At 42.3% G+C, this 18,951-nt stretch overlaps 1 protein-coding gene across 7 annotated transcripts in view; it reads left to right on the forward strand.

The window, feature by feature from the left end:
• Positions 1–18,121, forward strand: part of RAPGEF6 (Rap guanine nucleotide exchange factor 6) — a 218,633-nt gene extending 200,512 nt beyond the window's left edge. For 3 of the 7 annotated variants that reach the window (XM_062189209.1, XM_062189211.1, XM_062189213.1), the window contains 5 exons: positions 626–760; positions 7,338–7,566; positions 9,206–9,708; positions 13,825–14,207; positions 14,830–18,121. In XM_062189209.1, the coding sequence (XP_062045193.1) occupies positions 626–760; positions 7,338–7,566; positions 9,206–9,708; positions 13,825–14,171 (1,214 nt within the window). In that variant the 3' untranslated portion in view covers positions 14,172–14,207; positions 14,830–18,121. Of the gene's footprint in view, positions 1–625; positions 761–4,396; positions 5,030–7,337; positions 7,567–9,205; positions 9,709–13,824; positions 14,208–14,829 lie in introns of those variants that run through there. The other 4 variants (XM_062189210.1, XM_062189212.1, XM_062189214.1 and 1 more) reach the window with 3 other exon arrangements.
• Positions 18,122–18,951: the final 830 nt, after the last annotated feature.

The raw sequence follows: 18,951 nt of genomic DNA on the forward strand, positions 1-18,951 counted from the left end.
GTAACCCAGACCGGCTTGGATCAGGGTAATGAGGGAATGTTTCCAGTGGGCTCCATACTACTTTTCTCTAAATTCGTGATTGTTTCTGTTGTTTACTTCTCTCCTGTAATATGAATTTAGTGCTCTTGAAAAGGGCTGGACTGGCAGCCCTGCACCTCTTCTGTATACTCTCAGCACAGACGCACCACAGGTAGTGACAGTGCCAACATTTCCACACTGCCCCTGCCACGTGCCTCGTTCTGAGTTGCAGAGGCCACCTCTAAAGGGGAGGGAAGAGCTGGAATCCATGCCTTCTGTATTCAGATTGCAAACAAGTGTGTCGATTTGGGAGGTGAAGCACCATATGCAGACTGTTAAATAGGTCTCCCTTATGCCAAAAAAGAAGCAGACAAATGATTGAACTATTTTGGTCTGGTCCTTGCTGACAGCTGCATTTGGACAAGTAACCTGGAGGTGAGAATCTCTGTGTGCTGTTACCTGGTCATTCAGTCCGTTTGTCATTTACACATTTCAGTTCCCTACACTAGCCACTGTGCACCATGGCTTTAGTTAGTAGTGGTTTAGGCAGTGACAAGCATTTTAATCATGAAATGATGCTTATCTGCTTCTTTGGTTTTATTTCCAGGTACAAGTTTACCTCAGAAAGTTTTAGGAACAACTGATGACACAAGCAGTAAGAAACCTGCGGAAGACACACTCTCTGTGGCATCCTCCTTACACGCTAGTCCTCCCGCCTCACCTCAAGGCTCCCCTCGCAAAAGTAAGACAAACCCTTTCGAGCTAATTCTTCTCAGGGCCAGCAGTGCTGCTCAGTGTGTATTTTGCACTGTTTAGTCCATAGCAAATAATAGAAAGCACAAAGAAAAGCATAACTGCTGATGCTTATTTTGAATTGCTCATGTTTGCGTTGAAGTATTCAGATGCTTTTCAGGTATGGTGCTTCGGGTAGCTAGCTCTCCTATCCAAACTGTGATCCTTAACTTTCACAGAGTACAAGCAAAGATAGGAATGGAGGCAGAAGACATCACCATATTGATCTGCACACACAGTTTTTTATTTCTTTCTTTCTTTATTTACTTTGAAAGGTAGTTACAGAGAGGCAGAAAGAGAGGGAGAGATCTTCCATCCACTGATTCACCCCCCAAATGGCCGCACTGCCAGAGCTGGGCTGATCTGAAGCCAGTAGCCTGGAGCTTCTTCCAGGTCTCCCACACAGGTGCAAGGGCCTAAGGACTTAGGCCATCTTCCACCGCTTTTACAGGCCATAACCGAGAGCTTGATCAGAAGTGGAGCAGCCGAGACTTGAACCGGTGCCCATATGGGATGCTGGCACTACAAATGGTGCCTTTAGCTGCTGTGCCACAGCGCTGGCCCCCAAGAGAGTGTTCTTATATCCAGTGGTTCACTCCAAATGGCCTCCACAGCTAGGGCTGGGCCAGGACAAAGCCAGGAGCTCAGAATTCCATCCTGGCCTCCTACATGGGTAGCAGAGACCCAAGTACTTGGTCCATCTTCTGCTACTTTCCCAGGTGCCTTAGCAGGGAGACATTGGAAGCTAAAGCAACTAGGGCTCAAACCAGTACCCCCCCCCACCCCTTTTTAAAGATTTTTTTTTTTTTATTTGAAAGGCAGACTTAGAGGGAAAGAGAGAAAGGAATCTTGTATCTGCTGGTTCACTCCCCAGATAGCCACAATGGTGCGGCTGGGGCAGGCCAAAGCCAGGAGCCTGGAACTCCGTTCAGGTCTCCTATGTAGGTGGCATAGCCCCAAGTACTTGGAACAGCATCTTCTGTTTTCCTAAGCATGTTAGCAGGGAGCTAGAAAGGAAGTAGAACAGCAAGGACTGGAACCAGCACTCACATGGATTGCTGGTTTGCAGGTAGCAGCTTAGCCCACTGCGCCACAATGCAGGCCCCATCAAACTGACACTCTGATAGGGGATGGCAGCCTAACCCACTGCATCACAGCACCGTCCCTTATCTGAAAATTCAACATGTTGTCATACATTTGAAGTTTTCTGTAGAATATTTATAAATAAAAATTTCTATAGGAAATTATTTTTAAACAACTTTAAGGTTTAGAAAAAAGCATATTAGCTTGATGTTTTCCCTTTTTTTAACGTAATATAGTATTATCTTTTGATTAATCACGATTTAAAATAACCCCTACCCTTATGGATTTTTACAGTTAAGCTTAGGTAGAACTTTCAAGATGAAAAACATGAAATCCTCCTTCATTTCATGCATGTAGATGCCATTTCATGGAAGCAGCAAATGTGGCGAACTAAAGAATGCACAGGATGGTACCTGAGCAGAGGGAGGACAACCTTATGAGTTCTAGCAGGAACCATAAGCTTCCAGAACTTGTCTCAGCTCCTGTGGTCTAAGTTAAATTGCCTACCCTGGGGCTCACCCTTATTTTTGCCATCTGTGTGCCAGTGGTGTCAAAATTGATTCTGTTCCCTGCTAACACTATGTTACTTCAGGCAGTTTATTTTGAGATCACATTTCCTGCCCATAAAATGAGGAGCAATCTATCTATTTTAGGGACCTCATATAAGTTTAAATAAAATAGTATATGTGAAGCCTGATGCATGCTAAGTGTTTAAGTGTATGGGAGTTTGTCTTCTCTCCCTGCTCTCTTGCTCACCTGCCCTTTCCAGCCTCATATTCTTGAGACTGTCTATAATGTTCATTCAGATTTTACTAAGGAAAGCTTAACATAATTAGAACAGATAGCACATAAAATACGTGTGCTTCTAAAACAGGTTTCTAATCCTCTTGTGAGCTTTGTAAGACACTTGGAGCTCTTTGGTCTCTTTACCTGTCCATGCAGTGCTACCCAGAGTACCCCTCTTCAGATCCTTGCGAGTGAGACTGGCAGAAGTGCCTACAGTCAGACAGGTAGTGCAGGTGAACAGGGCCCATGTGTCCCTAATGCTCATGCTTAGGAAGACTTTCATGTCCTCCACTACATTATTCCAGTGTCAACAGTTGTTGAATGAAAAAACTGGTGGGATCTAATTCGATGTTTTATGCCTGAAGCACGTAAATAGAAGTATCAAGGATAGGAAAACACCCATTGATTGCTTCCTCCTTGAACAGAAAACCACCCTCAGCACAGGAACAGAGAAGTTTCTTCTCCTTTATGACCAGTGTGTGGCCAACAATTGATCTTTTTTATAGATTCAAGAGCCTGTCACAGTCAGGTCTAGAATCTTTAGAAATCAAAAGAAGTTCTTCTACTCAAAACTGCTTGATTTTTCCAACAAATGTGCTATCAAAACCACAACTGAATATGATACTTGTGTTTGCACACACAGGTTTTTGCTCATGGTCTGTGATTGAACAAAGTGTCACTACACTAAGAGTACTTTAATAGGATCTGTTCCTAGTTTTTCTCAATTTTGGAATTAGGTCTTTGTTTGCTAACAATTAAGAAAAAAGCCTATCTGTGTATTTTGCTAAAAGATAATTTAAATAAGAATATTTAAGAAGTAAAAAGTCAAGAAGTCTTAAACATTCATTTTCCCTAGTGTTTAAGAATGGTAGCCTCGCTACCTTGGACTTCAGTAGGATCAGAAATTTTGCTTTATAAATACAGCAATTATGTATGTTATTTTTATTTTATAAGTAAGCTTTTACTTAGTAAAATCTAGTTGAAAATTCTATTGACTTTTGCGAAATAATTGTTATACTTGTCATGTTCTTCATTATGATTTTACTAACATGGCTTGTTTTCTGATAGTTTCTGACAGGAGAAAAGTCTTTTCTCCCATGGTTGTTGTAGGTGGTTTTTTTTTTTTTTTTTTGTGACAGGCAGAGTGGACAGTGAGAGAAAGGTCTTCCTTTTTGCCATTGGTTCACCCTCCAATGGCCGCCACGGCTGGCGCACTGCGGCCAACGCATCTCGCTGATCCAATGGCAGGAGCCAGGTGCTTCTCCTGGTCTCCCATGGGGTGCAGGGCCCAAGCACCTGAGCCATCCTCCACTGCACTCCCTGGCCACAGCAGAGAGCTGGCCTGGAAGAGGGGCAACCGGGACAGAATCCGGTGCTCCAACCGGGACTAGAACCCTGTGTGCCGGCACCGCAAGGCGGAGAATTAGCCTATTGAGCCGTGGCGCCGGCCTTTTCTCCCATGTTTTCTTGCAATGGCTGTTGTGTTTATGGTGTAGTACGTTTTCCATGCATTAAAAAAGTGTTACTGGATTTCAGTTTTTCCTATATTGTCAAGATGTTGTAGTGGGTTTTTTTTTTTTTTTTTAATTAGAGTATTTGTTTTTATTGACACAAAGTAATTGATAGTTAAGTGTTAAGTGTGTAAAAACAAGATTGATTGTGATTAACTGGAAAGAATTAAATGACTGTGACAGGGTTTTTGCATTTCTCCCTCCAGTTGGCAGTTTTCTCTCTGATCCCAGCCTCCAGCTGCACCTCTCAGGGTCTTCCTCAGCCCCTCCCCGTGAGTCCAGCACCAGCATCAGTGGCCTGAGCTGCCCCGGAATAGGTGGGGTTTACTTGCAAAAGAAAATCCTTCAGATTACCAGGAGCACAGCCAAAAGACCAGACAGTTCCAAGAAAGCCACTGAGGAGAATAGAGACAGGACAAGTTGTGAGAACACAAGCAGGAAAAGAATGACATCCCCGTTTAGAAGATTTAGGGAAAGAACTCTTTCAAGGGAGAGACTAGTCAACAGCAAAAAAGAGGACGCAGATCACAAGCAAGCTGCAGACAGCTGTGAGCAAGTGAAGGATGTTGGAAGCAACATCAAAGATGAGAAAGGGAATGACATCTGCAATTCAAATAGCCGAGGCAACAGTAACAGTTTAAACTGCTTCTACACGCGGTTCAAGTCTAAGAGGAGAAAGACGCTCTGACGAAGTTCCTTCAGTTTATTAATGTAACTGTAGCTTAAATTAAGCCCTTTGTCAAACCCAGGTTGGGGAGACAACTCAGTAAAATGCTATTATTTATACAAATAAAAATAAAAGATATTCTTTTTATAAGCATTTTATATTTAATATACAGGTTCTGTAGCACAGTCATATTGATTGAAAGTGCCTTATTTGTACATGTTATTTCTCTCATGTATTGAGTTAGTAAACTTTGTGTTCTGATTTTCTGTAGTTGCCTTTATTTCCTCCTGCTAGCAACTGGGTGTGTGAGTGAAATTACTAGAGGGAATTTTTAGGAACCAGTAGTCACTCTGAAACCTCCAATGATAATTCTCTTGCCTCAAGAGAATTTTATTGCCACATTAGTGCTTCAACTGCTTTATAAGCTAAAGGCAATACAAGTGTGGAAGAGCAAGAAATTGCATCTTGTTCACATACACTTTGTGTATCACATACTTTTCACATTTTTCTGATTGGGGAGGAGGAGCTAATCTCAATATAGCAGGTTCAAAAATCATCTAGAAAACTTGTTCTAAAACTACAGTTACTCTGTCTAACCACAGACATCATAAATTCGAATTTTCAAAACTGGCCCAGCAGTGTATATATATTTTAATAAGCTCTCCAGGTGATTCTTAGTCTTGATTATATTTGTTTTAAATTTTTATTTTTCATTTTATTTGAAAGGCAGAGGAAGAGATCCATTCATCCACCAGTTTACTACTCAAATGCCAGCAGCAGCCAAGGCTGGATTAGGACAGGCCAAAGCCAGGAACCGAGAACTGAGTCCAGGTCTCCCACGGTGGGTGTCAGGGACCCAAATGCTTGATCAATCCCTGGCTGCCTCCTAGGGTACACATTATCTGGAAGTTAGAATCAAAAGTTGAGCCAGGACTCAAACCCAGGTACTCCAATATGGGATGCAAACAGTGAAGCAAATCTGTTCCATGAAATAAAAATGATTTTTCTTTACAGGTAGAAATTTTTTTCCTGTTTATTTTTGAAAAATTAGTTGCATCTGTTTTCTTGGTTATCTTAAAAAAGCAACATTGACAGATGGCAGTGATCCCGTGTTCAGAGATGTGAGATACATGTCAGGAGGGACTGAGTTGGCTGGATTTACCCTGCTCCAGACCCCATGAACCAGGTCTAAATCACACATTTTCTGGGTCTGAATTTTTCTCTCTGAAATAGTTAATGAAACTACTTAATAAGGTTACTGTGCGGCTTGAATTTTACATGAATGAATTCCAAGATCCTTAAAGCAGAGAAAGACCTGTGCACGCAGGTTGTTATCTTGGTTCTGCTTGCTTGTAGAAACTGAGGCCCTGAGAATTAGGGATTTTTGATTCAAAGGTCATGCGGCTATTGTGCCTCACTGTCATTTGTGAACAAGACAATACTGCTTTTCTTTTGTCAACATTAATGAGAGCATTTTTTTAAATCCTAAATAAAAGTTTTGTGTCTTCATTTCTTAAAATAGACTATTACATACATTTAACCATCATGCTGCGACTTGGTTTTGGATCCTTCCACCTCACTCCATCCTTACCCCTTCATTCCAAAAAATGCAGAGGAAAATCTCTCTAACCATCTGCTGTGCAGTGTGAGAAAAAAACATAAACATGTAGATGCTGGATTTTTCATAACACATTCTTAAATTTGTCAGCTCAACTGTTTAATTCTACATGTTGATGAGGAAAAAGGAAATGTGTAAAATTAGGTCCAAATCTAAAATAATTCATTTAAAAATAATCAAACAGTGGCTCTCAGTTTGAGGCAAGCTTTCTTAGGTGGCATAAGCAGAGTACCTAAGGTAAGTATATTAGTTTGAAAAAGCAAAAACAGAATTATTTCCCTTGAATCCTGACTTCCATCCTCATCCCTAGTGCAAAGTGGAATTTGTTTATTTGAAAGGTGGAATGAAACAGAGGGGGAGGAGAGAGGTGTCTTTTGTCTACTGGTTCACTCCCCAAATGCAAGGCCAAAGCCAGGAACCAGGTACTCTGTCCAGGTCTCCTACATGGGATGCAGGGGCCCAAACACTTGGACCATCATCTGCTGCCTTCTCAGACACATTAGCCCGAAACTGGATCAAAAGCAGTGTAGCTGGGGCACAGACCAGCTCTCCAGTATGGAATGCCGGCATCATAAATAGCTGTCTAACCCACTGCAGCACAATGCTGGCTCCCTAGACTAATCTTAGTGATGCTGTATTTTTATTTTCTTTTTCTTGAATATGGAGTTGGTTTGATGTGGTATGGGTAGATAGGTTAATGGCTATGTAGGGAAATGTGTAGAGAAAATTGACACCATTACATCTATTTGGATGGAAACTGAAACTGCTGTTGTCTTTTCTTGTTGTTTTCTTTATCCTCTCTGATCATCCCCATCACTTATTCCCTGTTTTGTAGTTTGATCATTGTTGTTTTCTTGTTCAGGTTACACACTTACTCCATCAGCTAAATCTGACAACTTCTCTGACTCCAGCCACAGTGAGATTTCCTCACGGTCCAGCATCGTGAGCACTTGTTCTGTGGACTCCATGTCTGCAGCTCTGCAGGATGAACGGTGTCCCTCGCAGGCCCTGGCAGTCCCTGAATCCACCAGAACCCTGGAAAAGACAGAGCACCCCTCAGGAGTAGGAGACCATAGTCATCTTGGTCCTGGGTAAAAAAATCCTCGTCTGTATTCCCACAGAACCCAAGTCAAGTGGCCTTTGTCAAAAATGCTCCTCCACTGGAACTTTCCCTCCTTTTCGGCATGGTATTTACGCAGGCTCCATAAAAACAGAGTGCCAAGAGCATGTTTTAGTACTGAATATAGACATAAGTACTATTTTGAAAGATGTATTGTTGCTGATTTTTAAAGTGCTAATGAATTCAGTTAGCTTCCTATTATTATTATGTATATGTTCAATCACTAACCCAAAATTGCACTTGTTATTGTTAAAAGGGGAGGTTGTTCTTGAAATTCTGGCTGTAAGGGTAGAGGTTATGTTAGGTGAAGTACACCCAGTTGTGTGCATTGTTAACAGGTTGGGTGAATAGGTGTAGTGCTTGATTTTGCTTTCTGTTAGTGTAATTTGGAGAATAAAAAATAATCAGCTAGCAAAGGCTAAATTTTTTATTTTATTTTACTTTTTTGCCAGACATAGAGCATGTTCCTATCTACTTGTTCACTCCCCAGATGACTGCAGTGGCCCTGGCTGGTCTGGGCCAAAGCTAGGATCTTGCAGCTTAGTGGAGGTCTCCTACATAGGTGGCAGGAACCCAGTCAGCTGAGCCAACAGAGCTTCTTCCCAGTGTCTTCGTTAGCAGGAAGCTGGACTTAGATGCTTGAGCTGTGCATTGAAGCCAGGTTTTGATATGGAATGTTGGCATCGCAACTGGCATTTTAACCACTGGCTAAATGGCCACCTTAATTTGAAAAATTTTTAACTACGTTTCTGTTTAGAGTTAAGCAAAATGGAAATCTTTGAAAAAACTTAAAAAAAAACTTGGTTCTACACTGATAAATGCTATTTCTGTAAACCAAAGTTCAGCAGACTCTTCTTTAAAAGTTAGTGTTTTATATTTTTCAGATTATAGGATCTCTGTTGTACCTCTTCTGCTATTGTTACACCAATACAAGCATCAACTATATAGAAAACAAGCAGGCCTGGCTGTGTCTCAGTGACACCAGAATTGACCTTAGCTGTAGTCTGCTGACCCCCTGCCTATAGAGTATAGCTCTGAGTCAGGGATCGAGAAACTTTTTTCTTTTTTAAAGCCCAGACAGCAAATATTTTAGCCTTAGCAAGGTATGTATCTCTCTGTTGGGTTTTGTTTTGTTTAAACCTTTCAAAATCTAAAATACCATTCTTTGCTTTGATGCAAAAACAGGCTATTGGCTAAATTTGGCCTACAAGCCCTATTTTGAGGACCCTCCTCCTAAAAATGATAAACTGATTTGGTGAGTAGTTGAGGAAGTTATTATTGCTTGGCATTCTACAAGGCTAAGCTAAAATAAACCATGGTTCCTCAAGTTGGAAATTATTAATTCTGTATACATAGGACACAGTATATTCACCAGTTATGTTGACCATGAATGAAGATGTGTACTTAATTTTATTCATTTCAAACTTCACCTTAGTATTTGAGAGACTGTGAGATAGCTTTGCTAACAAGCACTTGAAGTTGTTCATTATATGTTTCTAGCTATGCATGTTTCATACTTTGTTGTAGCAAGTAGTACTTACGTGGAGAAAGGAAAGTTTTTCCAGTAAGCCAATAAATCACTTCTAATTGGATCTTATTTCCAATTTTAGGGGCACACTCTCGAAGCCATCTCTAATCAAGGGTCTAGCTGTGTCATCTTCCATGAGCAGTGAGGAGATTTCTCATGAACATATCATTATAGAAGCAGCTGACAGTGGTCGTGGAAGTTGGACTTCCTGTTCCTCCAGTTCACATGACAATTTCCAAAGCCTTCCAAACCCAAAAAGCTGGGATTTTTTGAACTCTTACAGACATACCCATTTGGATGATCCCATTGCTGAAGTGGAACCCACTGACTGTGAGTCATATTCCTGCCCTAAAGGTTGCTCTAGAACTTGCGGTCAGTGTAAAGGAAGCCTTGAGAGTAATCGCTCGAGACAGAGTTGGGCCTCCTCCAGTTCTCTGTCTGACACATTTGAGCCAAACTATGGGACAGTTAAACGGAGAGTATTGGAGAGTGGCCCTGCCGAATCCACTGAAGGCATGGACTCCAAGGATGCCACTGACCCAGTTTATAAAACTGTCACTTCAAGTACAGAGAAGGGCCTGATTGGTAAGTTGTGTTGTTTTTAATTGCATCTTTGGTATTGAGAAATTAAGTGGTAAAAATATGGCACTGGGAAATCTTGGCTTAGAATTTTACTCCTTTGAACTTTTTCCACAAATTATTTCCCCAGAATTCAAATGAAAAGTTTGGTATGAAGGATTTTTATTAAGGGAATAGGTTGGTTTGTATTGTTTTTAAAATGTTTTTGTTCTCATTGAAGAATATCACAGTACTATGCAGAAATAATACAGGGATTATTCTTTTTGTCACCTCTTCAAGTGTTTTGACTGCGATTGCTACCTATCTGTGATAGGAGCTTTCTATCTCCTGTTACTGGTAGTTAGTGAAAATAAAAGGAAATGTGATAAAGTCCAAAACACTTTTCATGTATTTGCCTGGATGTACATCATAAGTGTTTGTGATTTCATTCTAAGCTTTTTTAGTGCATTTTGGTATTTAGCCATCAAATTTTTTGTGTGTGTCTTCTGTGATGTATATATACTTGGATATAATAGCTCCTGGTTTTCTATTAATGTAGAGTGACTATACATACTTTATGTTTTTTAAAGATTTCTTTAGGGGCTGGCATTGTGGCAAAGTGGGTTAAGCTGCTGCCTATGACGCCCATATCACCTTTGGGCGCCAGTTTGAGTCCTGGCTGCTCCATCTGTGAGTCAGCTCCCTGCTAATTGGTTTGCGGAAGATGGCCCCAGTGTTTGGGCCCCTGCACCCTTGTAGGAGATCTGGCTGAAGCTCCTGACTGATCTCTGTCTCTCCCTCCCTTATTTTTAAAATAAGGTTTATTTATTTGAAACAGCAACAGAGAGGGAGACAACAAGAAATCTTCATCTGCTCGTTCACTCTCCAGCCAGGTCAGGGACAGGCCAAAGCCAGGAACTAGGAACTCCATCCCGGGCTCCCGTATGGGTGGCAGGAACCCAATTACTTGGTTCCTCCTCTGCTAACTTCCCAGGAGCATTAACAGGGAGCTGGATAGGAGGAAAGCACTCGGAGCTCAAACCGGAGCTTGATGGAGATTCCCGTGTCGAAAGAGGTGGCTTAACGTACTGGGCCACAGTGCTGGCCCCTACTTTGAATCGGTATTATCATATTCTCTCTTAATTCTATAGGATATTCAGGATGGTTACATTCAATTATTAAAATTTAAAGAGAAACACACTGATCTTTGAGATGTCAGATTGCATTATGGAGTCGAATTTTAGTTGATTCATGTTTGCAAGGATTTTTTTGTTATAAAAGAGCTGTTTTTTATTTTTGGCAAGTCAGAGTTACAAGAGAGGAAGGGACAGAGTGAGCAAGAGAGATCGTACATCTGCTCATTTCCTCCCAAGTTGGCCACGACGGCCAGGGCCGGGCTTGGCTGACGTCAGGGGTGAGAAAACGTCGGCTTCTACCACATGGGTGCCACAGGACCAAGTACTTGGCCGTATTCCACTGCTTTCCCAGGCTTTTAGCATGGAGCTGGGTGGCAAGTGAAACAGCTAGGACACGAACCGACACCCTTATGGGATGGTAGCCTAAGCCACCACACAAGCCGCTATTATTATTACTTGTACTGGTACTAATTATTATTATTATTATTATTAAAGTCTGCTTTTAGCAATACCATTACCCAGACTTCGTTTACATCTGTAGATTAATAAATTTTAACTTCTAAAACACAGTAATCACTCAATCACTTAACAGTTAAGACTTCCTCTAGGAGTCTTCCCAAGGCAGCTTATGTACAGACATACGCTACTGAGGAACAAATGAGGGTCTGGTCCTTAACAGGAAGCCAGAGTCAGGAGCCCTGTGGTATCAAACCCAAGTACTCCCAGTATCTGATATAGGCCAAATGCCCACCCTTCATGGTACTTATTTCTTTTTTAAAGATGTATTTATTCATTGACCCATTCATTTATTTAAAAGGTAGCATTGGAAAGGGGGAGGGAGCAAGTGTGCACATGCTTCCGTCTACTGGATCACTTCCCAGATGGTTGCCACAGCCAGACCAAAGCCAGGAGCCAGGAATTCCCTCCTGGTGGGTGGCAGGGGCCCAAGTGCTAGAGCACCTTCTGCTGTTTTCTCAAGTGCGTTGACATGGAGCTGCACTAGTAGAGCAGCTAGGACTACATGGGATGCTGGTGTTGCAAGCTACAGTTCAGCCCCTGCACTGTCACACTGACCCCTAATGGTTATTTTTTAAAGTATTTTGTCTGTACAGGTAGTTGTGTTGTGAAAGTCACTTGTTCGATCAACATGTATTCAGATCCATTCCTCTGTTGGATTTTTTTTTTTTTAAGATTTATTTATTTATTTGAAAGTCGAGTTACACAGAGAGAGAGAGAGAGAGAGAGATCGATCTTCCATCTGCTGCTTCATTCCCCAGATGGCTGCAACTGCCAGAGCTACGTTGATCTGGAGCCAGGAGCTTCTTCTGGGTCTCCCACTTGGGTGTGGGAGCCCAAGGACTTGGGCCATCTTCTGCTGCTTTCCCAGGCCATAGCAGAGAGCCTGATTGGAAGTGGAGCAACCAGGACCCGAACCAGTACCCTTTTTGGGATGCTGGCGCTTCAGGCTAGGACTTTAACCTGCTGTGCTACAGCGCCAGCCCCCAAGTCATTTTTTTTTTTTTAAGATTTGTTTATTTACTTGAAAGATAGAGTTATAGAGAGGGAGGGACAGCATACTGGTTCACTCCCTACATGGCCCCAATGGCCAGAGCTGGGCCAGGCTGACGCCAGGAGCCAGGAGTTTCTTCCAGATCTGCCACGTGGGTGCTGAGTTCTAAGGACTTGGGCCATCCTCTGCTGCCTTCCCAGGCACATCAGCAGGGAGCTGGATCAGATGTGGAGCTGTTCCAACCAAATCGGCACCCATATGGGATGCCAGCACCACAGGCTTTACCCCCTACGCCACAGCACCAGCCTTGCTGTCTTTAGTATCGACCAAAAATCAGAGAAATTTAAGGTGAATTTTCTAAAATTAGTTTTTTTTTCCTTGTTCTCCACTTAATCATAAAGCAAATGTTAGTAGGTACCTGAAGGAGTTTCTCTTTATCAAGAGTGGTAAAGTTGTTAATTGCCCAGACTGGTAATGGGTCTCAAAAGTGCGGCAAACAATGGTTTCTGTTTCAGGAAAGTTGTGAAAAGACCCTGAACCACATGGCCCCATGGATCTCATCATTTCTAAATCGTGAATGACCAAGAGAGAGAAATCTTCTATTAGCTGGTTTACCACCCAGAGAGCTACCATGGCCAGGGCTAGGCCAGATCCAAGCCAGGAACCTGGCACTTCATCTTGATCTACCGTGTTAGTGGCAGGGGCCCAAGTACCTGGGCCATCTTCTTCTTTCCCAGGCCGTTGGCAGAGAGCTAGATCAGAAGTGGAGCAACCAGGACCCGAACTAGTGGTCTGATGTGGGGTGCCAGCTATAGCACAACACCAGCCCCTAGGGTGAACTTTTAAATGTTTCTGACTTAGTTACATTTAGGGCCAGTGTTGAAGAGTTTATCAGACGTTTGTACGATAATGAAGACAGAAACTTGTCATCAGCGGTACCTTCATCTCTCTTCTACTTAATGTTTGTAAAAACATAATGTGGTTTATGTATTTTAAAAATAGGATTTTTCCAGCGCCGAGGCTTAACAGGCTAATCCTCTGCCTTGCGGCGCCGGCACACCAGGTTCTAGTCCCGGTTGGGGCACCGGATTCTATCCCGGTTGCCCCTCTTCCAGGCCAGCTCTCTGCTGTGGCCCGGGAAGGCAGTGGAGGATGGCCCAAGTGCTTGGGCCCTGCACCCCATGGGAGACCAGGAGAAGCACCTGGCTCCTGGCTTCGGATCAGCGTGATGCACTGGCCGCAGCAGCCATTGGAGGGTGAACCAACGGCAAAAAGGAAGACCTTTCTCTCTCTCTCTCACTGTCCACTCTGCCTGTCAAAAAAAAAAAAAAAGGATTAAATATTGTTTATTAAGCTTTTTAAAAATGTTCTAAATCTTTCATTGATTTCAGATTTATTCACTTTAAGTTCTGTTTTGCCATCGTAATAAGACTCATGGTTTTTTGTTTGTTTCTCATATTTTTCATTAACATTTCCATTGTTTATTTTTCATACCAGTGTACTGTGTCACCTCACCCAAGAAGGACAATAGGTATAGGGAGCCACCTCCCACTCCTCCAGGATATATGGGAATTTCTTTAGCCGACCTAAAGGAAGGACCCCACCCGCACCTAAAACCTCCAGATTATAGTGTGGCAGTGCAGAGGTCCAAGATGATGCAAAACAGCCTCTCTAGACTGCCACCAGCTTCTCCCGGTAGCAACCCTGTGGCCTGTGTCTCATCAGCGACTCTAACTCAGCCTCAGAGGCAGAATCCACAGCCGCCACATCCCGAGCCAGCAGATGGGAGCGATGCAGACAGCGAGGCAGACGGTATGTCGGCACACCGCCCTAGTGGCTCCTAAATGAACTGCTGAAGACACCAGATGCTCTTCACTCTGGTACTTGTTACTAGTAATGTTTTCCTTAAATGCCTTAGAAATCTCTGGTAAAAAGATGAGAAAACCCCGTGTGGTGGTGTGGTTCTGAGGTGGAGCTGGCAGGCTGCTGGTGTCTGTGTGCCCAGCACCCTGGTGCCGGCTCTCACAGAGCCCTCCTGCCTCCGGTAGAGCAGCAGCGCCCTCCAGCAGGATGCGCTGAGAGAAGGCACTGGATGGGAGTGGAAGTGTGTTTTATGTTAATGCTTGCAAACTTGGGACTGGGCTTCAGGTGCCAGGTGACCTGGAATAATGCTGTTGGTGTTCTGCCTCCTAACAGTAAATGCCACCTTGACTTTGCAGCTGTAGCAACAGCCTGAACGATGGTTGACTTTATTAAAAATGAAGTTTACCCTTTTAAACAAGTAATAAAGTGATGTGAAAACACTTATGAGGCTGTAGTTTATCATCAACATTCATTGTGGTCAAAAATTAGAAATGTCATTACAGTAAAACCTGGGCCTTGATACGGGATATTCAAGAGAATCTCTTGGTTGAAATTGATATAATTGTATAAACAGATAAAATTAGATGCTTATCTTCATTAGTATGCTGCTCTACCAGTAAATTTTGTTTTTATTTTCAGAAAACGAACAAGTTTCAGCAGTGTAGCCTTTGGATGCCCCTTTTGAAGACCACTGAAAGACACAGCGGAGCTGGCGGAACCACCTCATCCCACAGGCCATTGCCAACCAATAGCTTGCTGCTACAGCTAACCCAGAGGTTTCGTCCCTTGTTCTGAACAGTGAGATAGACGCGAGTCATGCTTTCCTTCCTGTAACTCCTGCAGACCGTTTCCTCAGCTGTAGATGCTGTGCCTGGAGACGCTGCACGCCAGAACTGCCTTGGGACCACAGTTACAGAACAAATTCAAACTCAGAGTCATCCCCGTGTCTGTCACTATAGATTTCCCTTTAACAAGTAATTTTTTTTTAAATAGTGGTATTATTTTTTCCAAGCCATAGCTTGGGCTAACGAACAAATTCAGAATGTCTGCCAATACCAAGGATATTCTTAGGTATTTGAAGAGTAACTTATTATTTAAGCTGTTGTGTTTGTGTTTGCGTTTGGGAGCTCTTGCTAGTTGATGTTTAGGGTTGAGGCTGTAAAACTGTCTCTGGTCTGACCAAACAGAGGTCACCTATAGGGAGATGGCACGCTTGGCCTTGTGCAGAGATGTAACTTGCTCTGGAGCACCGTGCAATGTAGGGGCTCAGTGGAGTGGAATAGGACGCCCTTTGCCACTGAGGTGTCAGGAACCTGCTGCTCGTGGGAAGGCCAGACACGGCTGCCACAGGATTTCTGAGCAGTCCTTTGGGAAAAGGGGGAGGCGATGCAATGGAGCGCGTCGGAACTGCGCTTTCCAGAAATCAGAATGTTGATGTTTAAAGTTTAATGACGTGTCTAAATTCTTCTTGAAATGAAAAATCATGCTGTATCTAATGGCAACAAAGTATAAAGCTGTACACCCATTCAATAGAGAACTCTATGGAAAACCTATCATGAAATTTCTCTCAGATAAGGAGTTCTTTTCTCTTTTTAAAGGAGAAAAGGTGTTAGATGTTCATAGGTGTTAAGGTCACAAAGATGAATTTGTGTCATCTTCTGCAGTGTACGTACCACCCCACCTCGTACCCAGCCTGCATAATAAACCTTGCAGCTCTTGGCTCCCGAGAGTCATGATTAGGAACCCACCAAGGTAGAATTGGTTGAAAATACGTGGGAGAAACAGAAGCTAGAATTGCAGAAATGATTGTCTTGATTCTCATTTTAGCCTTGAGAGGACTTACCTTTCCATTCTCCCTGGGCATGGCATTCTTCCTTTCGTTATTAAAACTTCTGTAACTGTTTACTGGATAAGGCAGATTCCTCACATTTTTATATAACATTTTCTGTGTGTATTAAGTTTAAAATTTTTCATTTGCTTTTCAAGCACAAAGCCAAGTAAGAGTCTCATAGACTTCAGTGACTGCCAAAAAAAAAAAAAAAAAGAAGAAGAAGAAGAAGAAAAGCCAAAGTCACAGAGGTGCACTCACTACCCAAGCTGAACTTGGAGCTGGAATGGATCTGCTTCACAGTGATTGGTCAGACGTGACTTCCTTTGTAATAGTTTGCTTTTTTCCCCAAGCTGTATCTTCCTCTCTCTGTTTTCCTGCCTGTTTCCTTTATTTTAAAATAGTGACTCACTTCCAAATGATAAATGTTAATAGTTTGCCTTCCCATCAAAAATGATTGTCTCTATTTTAGGAAAACTAGCTGCCTGAAAGGCGGCAAGGTGGGGAGGAACACGGCCCTGAAACGTAAGCCTTAGAAATTAAGTGTGATGCAAGGAAGCAGGCCGATTCCATAGCTTTCTTGGCCCTTTGAAGTGGGCAGTAGCCTGAATCAAAAATCCTGGTTTGAATATCACACGGTGGTGATTTGGCCCATGATCAGCAGTCTTCCATTACGGATTTTTTTTTTCCTTCACTGCTTTACACAGTATTGTTTTCATGTCCACAGCAAAACAAAGTGGAAAATATTTTTACTATAACTACTTTTTTTAAAAAATCAACTTTGGGTATCTATTTTTGCCATTTTATATCCAGTACTCAAGAAAAATGTGCGTTGTGCACAATATCTGTTTATTTAGCAGGTCTTTCAAACCAAATGGAAGCCTTACGTGTCTTTATCCTTACTGATGTAAATAATACCCTGGGCAGAGAGTTTTGGTTTTGGACTTGCACATTATAGCTGCCTTTGTTTTATTTTGCTTTAACTGTGTGAGTGTTTGGATCAGCTGATCACATTGATCAGGAACTAAAGCCAAATGCTTTGTGGTTTGGTATGTTTGAATCTCTCAAAAACTCGTGAGGTTTTGATTTTTGTATTTTAATTTGGGGTAACTTTTCCCCCTTTTGGTTTTTCATAGGACTAAAACAAGGGAAGCCTTAACATGTATTCTCTCGGATTCCAAGTCCCCATTTGTCTTTAGTTGATAGATTTGTGGCTTTAAGGAAGAGACGAGTTGCCCTTTCTTCCCATTTACAACTCTGCATCTACGAGAGCAACTGAAGCAGTAAACCCTCGTGCAAACTCCTGCCGATGACTGCGTTACATACTTTCATTAGTCTTTTGAGATCAGTAGATTTGCAGTTTCTCCAAATGCTTACTTTCAAAATAAAAACCCCTTTATGAATTTTCCTAAAGGTGGTAATTCCCATAGCATCATCATTTGTGTCCCCTCCTGGAGGGTATCTCCCAGGCTGCAAATGTCGCAGTACTCTTGAAGATATCTAAGAACAAACCTAAGTTTTATCAAGTTCTTTCCCCTACAAAGGAAAAGGGGAAAGTTGCCTTGTTTGCTTAAAAGAATGATTTGTTATTCTGATAGAATTTTAAGTTTCAAAAAAAATGTGTTAAGGTATGTGTGTCCACTTAGTATAGCCTTAAAGGCTAGGAACAGGGGCTGACTCTCCAGAACAGTGTCAAAGTTTTCAAACTTAAACTTGAATCCTGGTTCACTTCAGCTTTTGTTTTGCTTTCTTAAGGCTTCTTTATTTTTCATACACATGATGCAGTTGAACTTAATTGTTTAAAATTGAAATGTAAGCTTATCAGCAAAAGACGAAAATAGAATTGCACAGTTGTAATAATCAAATAATTGTACTGCACAATTCCATGATTGTAAGGTATCCTGTAACAAGCAATGTTGTCTCCTATTTTTTGATACCTCTTAAACTTATGTCTTTTAGAAAGACAGTGCCTCTGTATGCTTTTTGTATTTTTACTGAGTGTAAATATTTGTTATATTTTTGGTTAAGAGAATGTAAAAGTACCATTTATTATTATCATATCTAATACATTGGTGGAATCAATAAAGAATCTGCAGTAACTTTCTCCGTATCTTACTGTAAATGGATGGTCCCGACTGAGTAATTGTACCTGTCATTTAGTGGTTCGTCTGTGATCGCGTCGATGCGAACACCGTATTTTGTGTCTAGAGAAATTGGAGTGGCCCAGTTACTGTCAGACAGAATCTGTGAAATGCCTAGTTGTTGTTTAGATAAAGGCAGTCATGTTTGATTGCCAACCAGAGAACAGTGGCTTAAACTCTACTGGGACACAAAGTTCACAGGCAAACCATCCAGGCTCAGATAGTAGCTCCAGTCCCGTGGAAGACTTGCATCCTGACTCCCAAAGGCATCACCTCAGTGCTTCAAGAAGGACAGAGAAGGGAGGTCTTAGGGGAAAGGTGTAAATGTGTTTCTGCTTACCTCTCATCAGAACCAGGTTGTGTGACCAGTAGCTGCAAGGGAACCTGGGAAATGATCTATTTTAGCTGAACAGCTGGTGTCCAAACAAAATGAGAATCGGTGTCAGTGATGAAGGAGAGAATAGATCTGAGGAGGGGCTGCCACACATGCCTGCGTGCAGCGCGTGGGGCAGTGTATACAAACGCAGCCACCCCGTCTAGGGGATCACCCCCCGGGACTCTGGCCAAGGAGGAGGAGACCTGCTTTAAGGCCCTGTGCAAAACCTTCCCCCTGTTCACTCCTCCCAGCGAAACACACACACACATACACTTCCTGGCCATTTCTCCACAGTCTCACCATTCATTCCATTATTTAGAAAACACTCAATAGAAATGCAGTAGATGGAGTAATGGTACCAGAAAGATAGCATACCCTAATATCTGGAGCTTCTTTATTTTGGAAAAGGGTCTTGG

The sequence above is a fragment of the Lepus europaeus genome, chromosome 4 (assembly GCF_033115175.1).
Source record: "Lepus europaeus isolate LE1 chromosome 4, mLepTim1.pri, whole genome shotgun sequence".
In the NCBI taxonomy this organism is placed as follows: domain Eukaryota; kingdom Metazoa; phylum Chordata; class Mammalia; order Lagomorpha; family Leporidae; genus Lepus; species Lepus europaeus.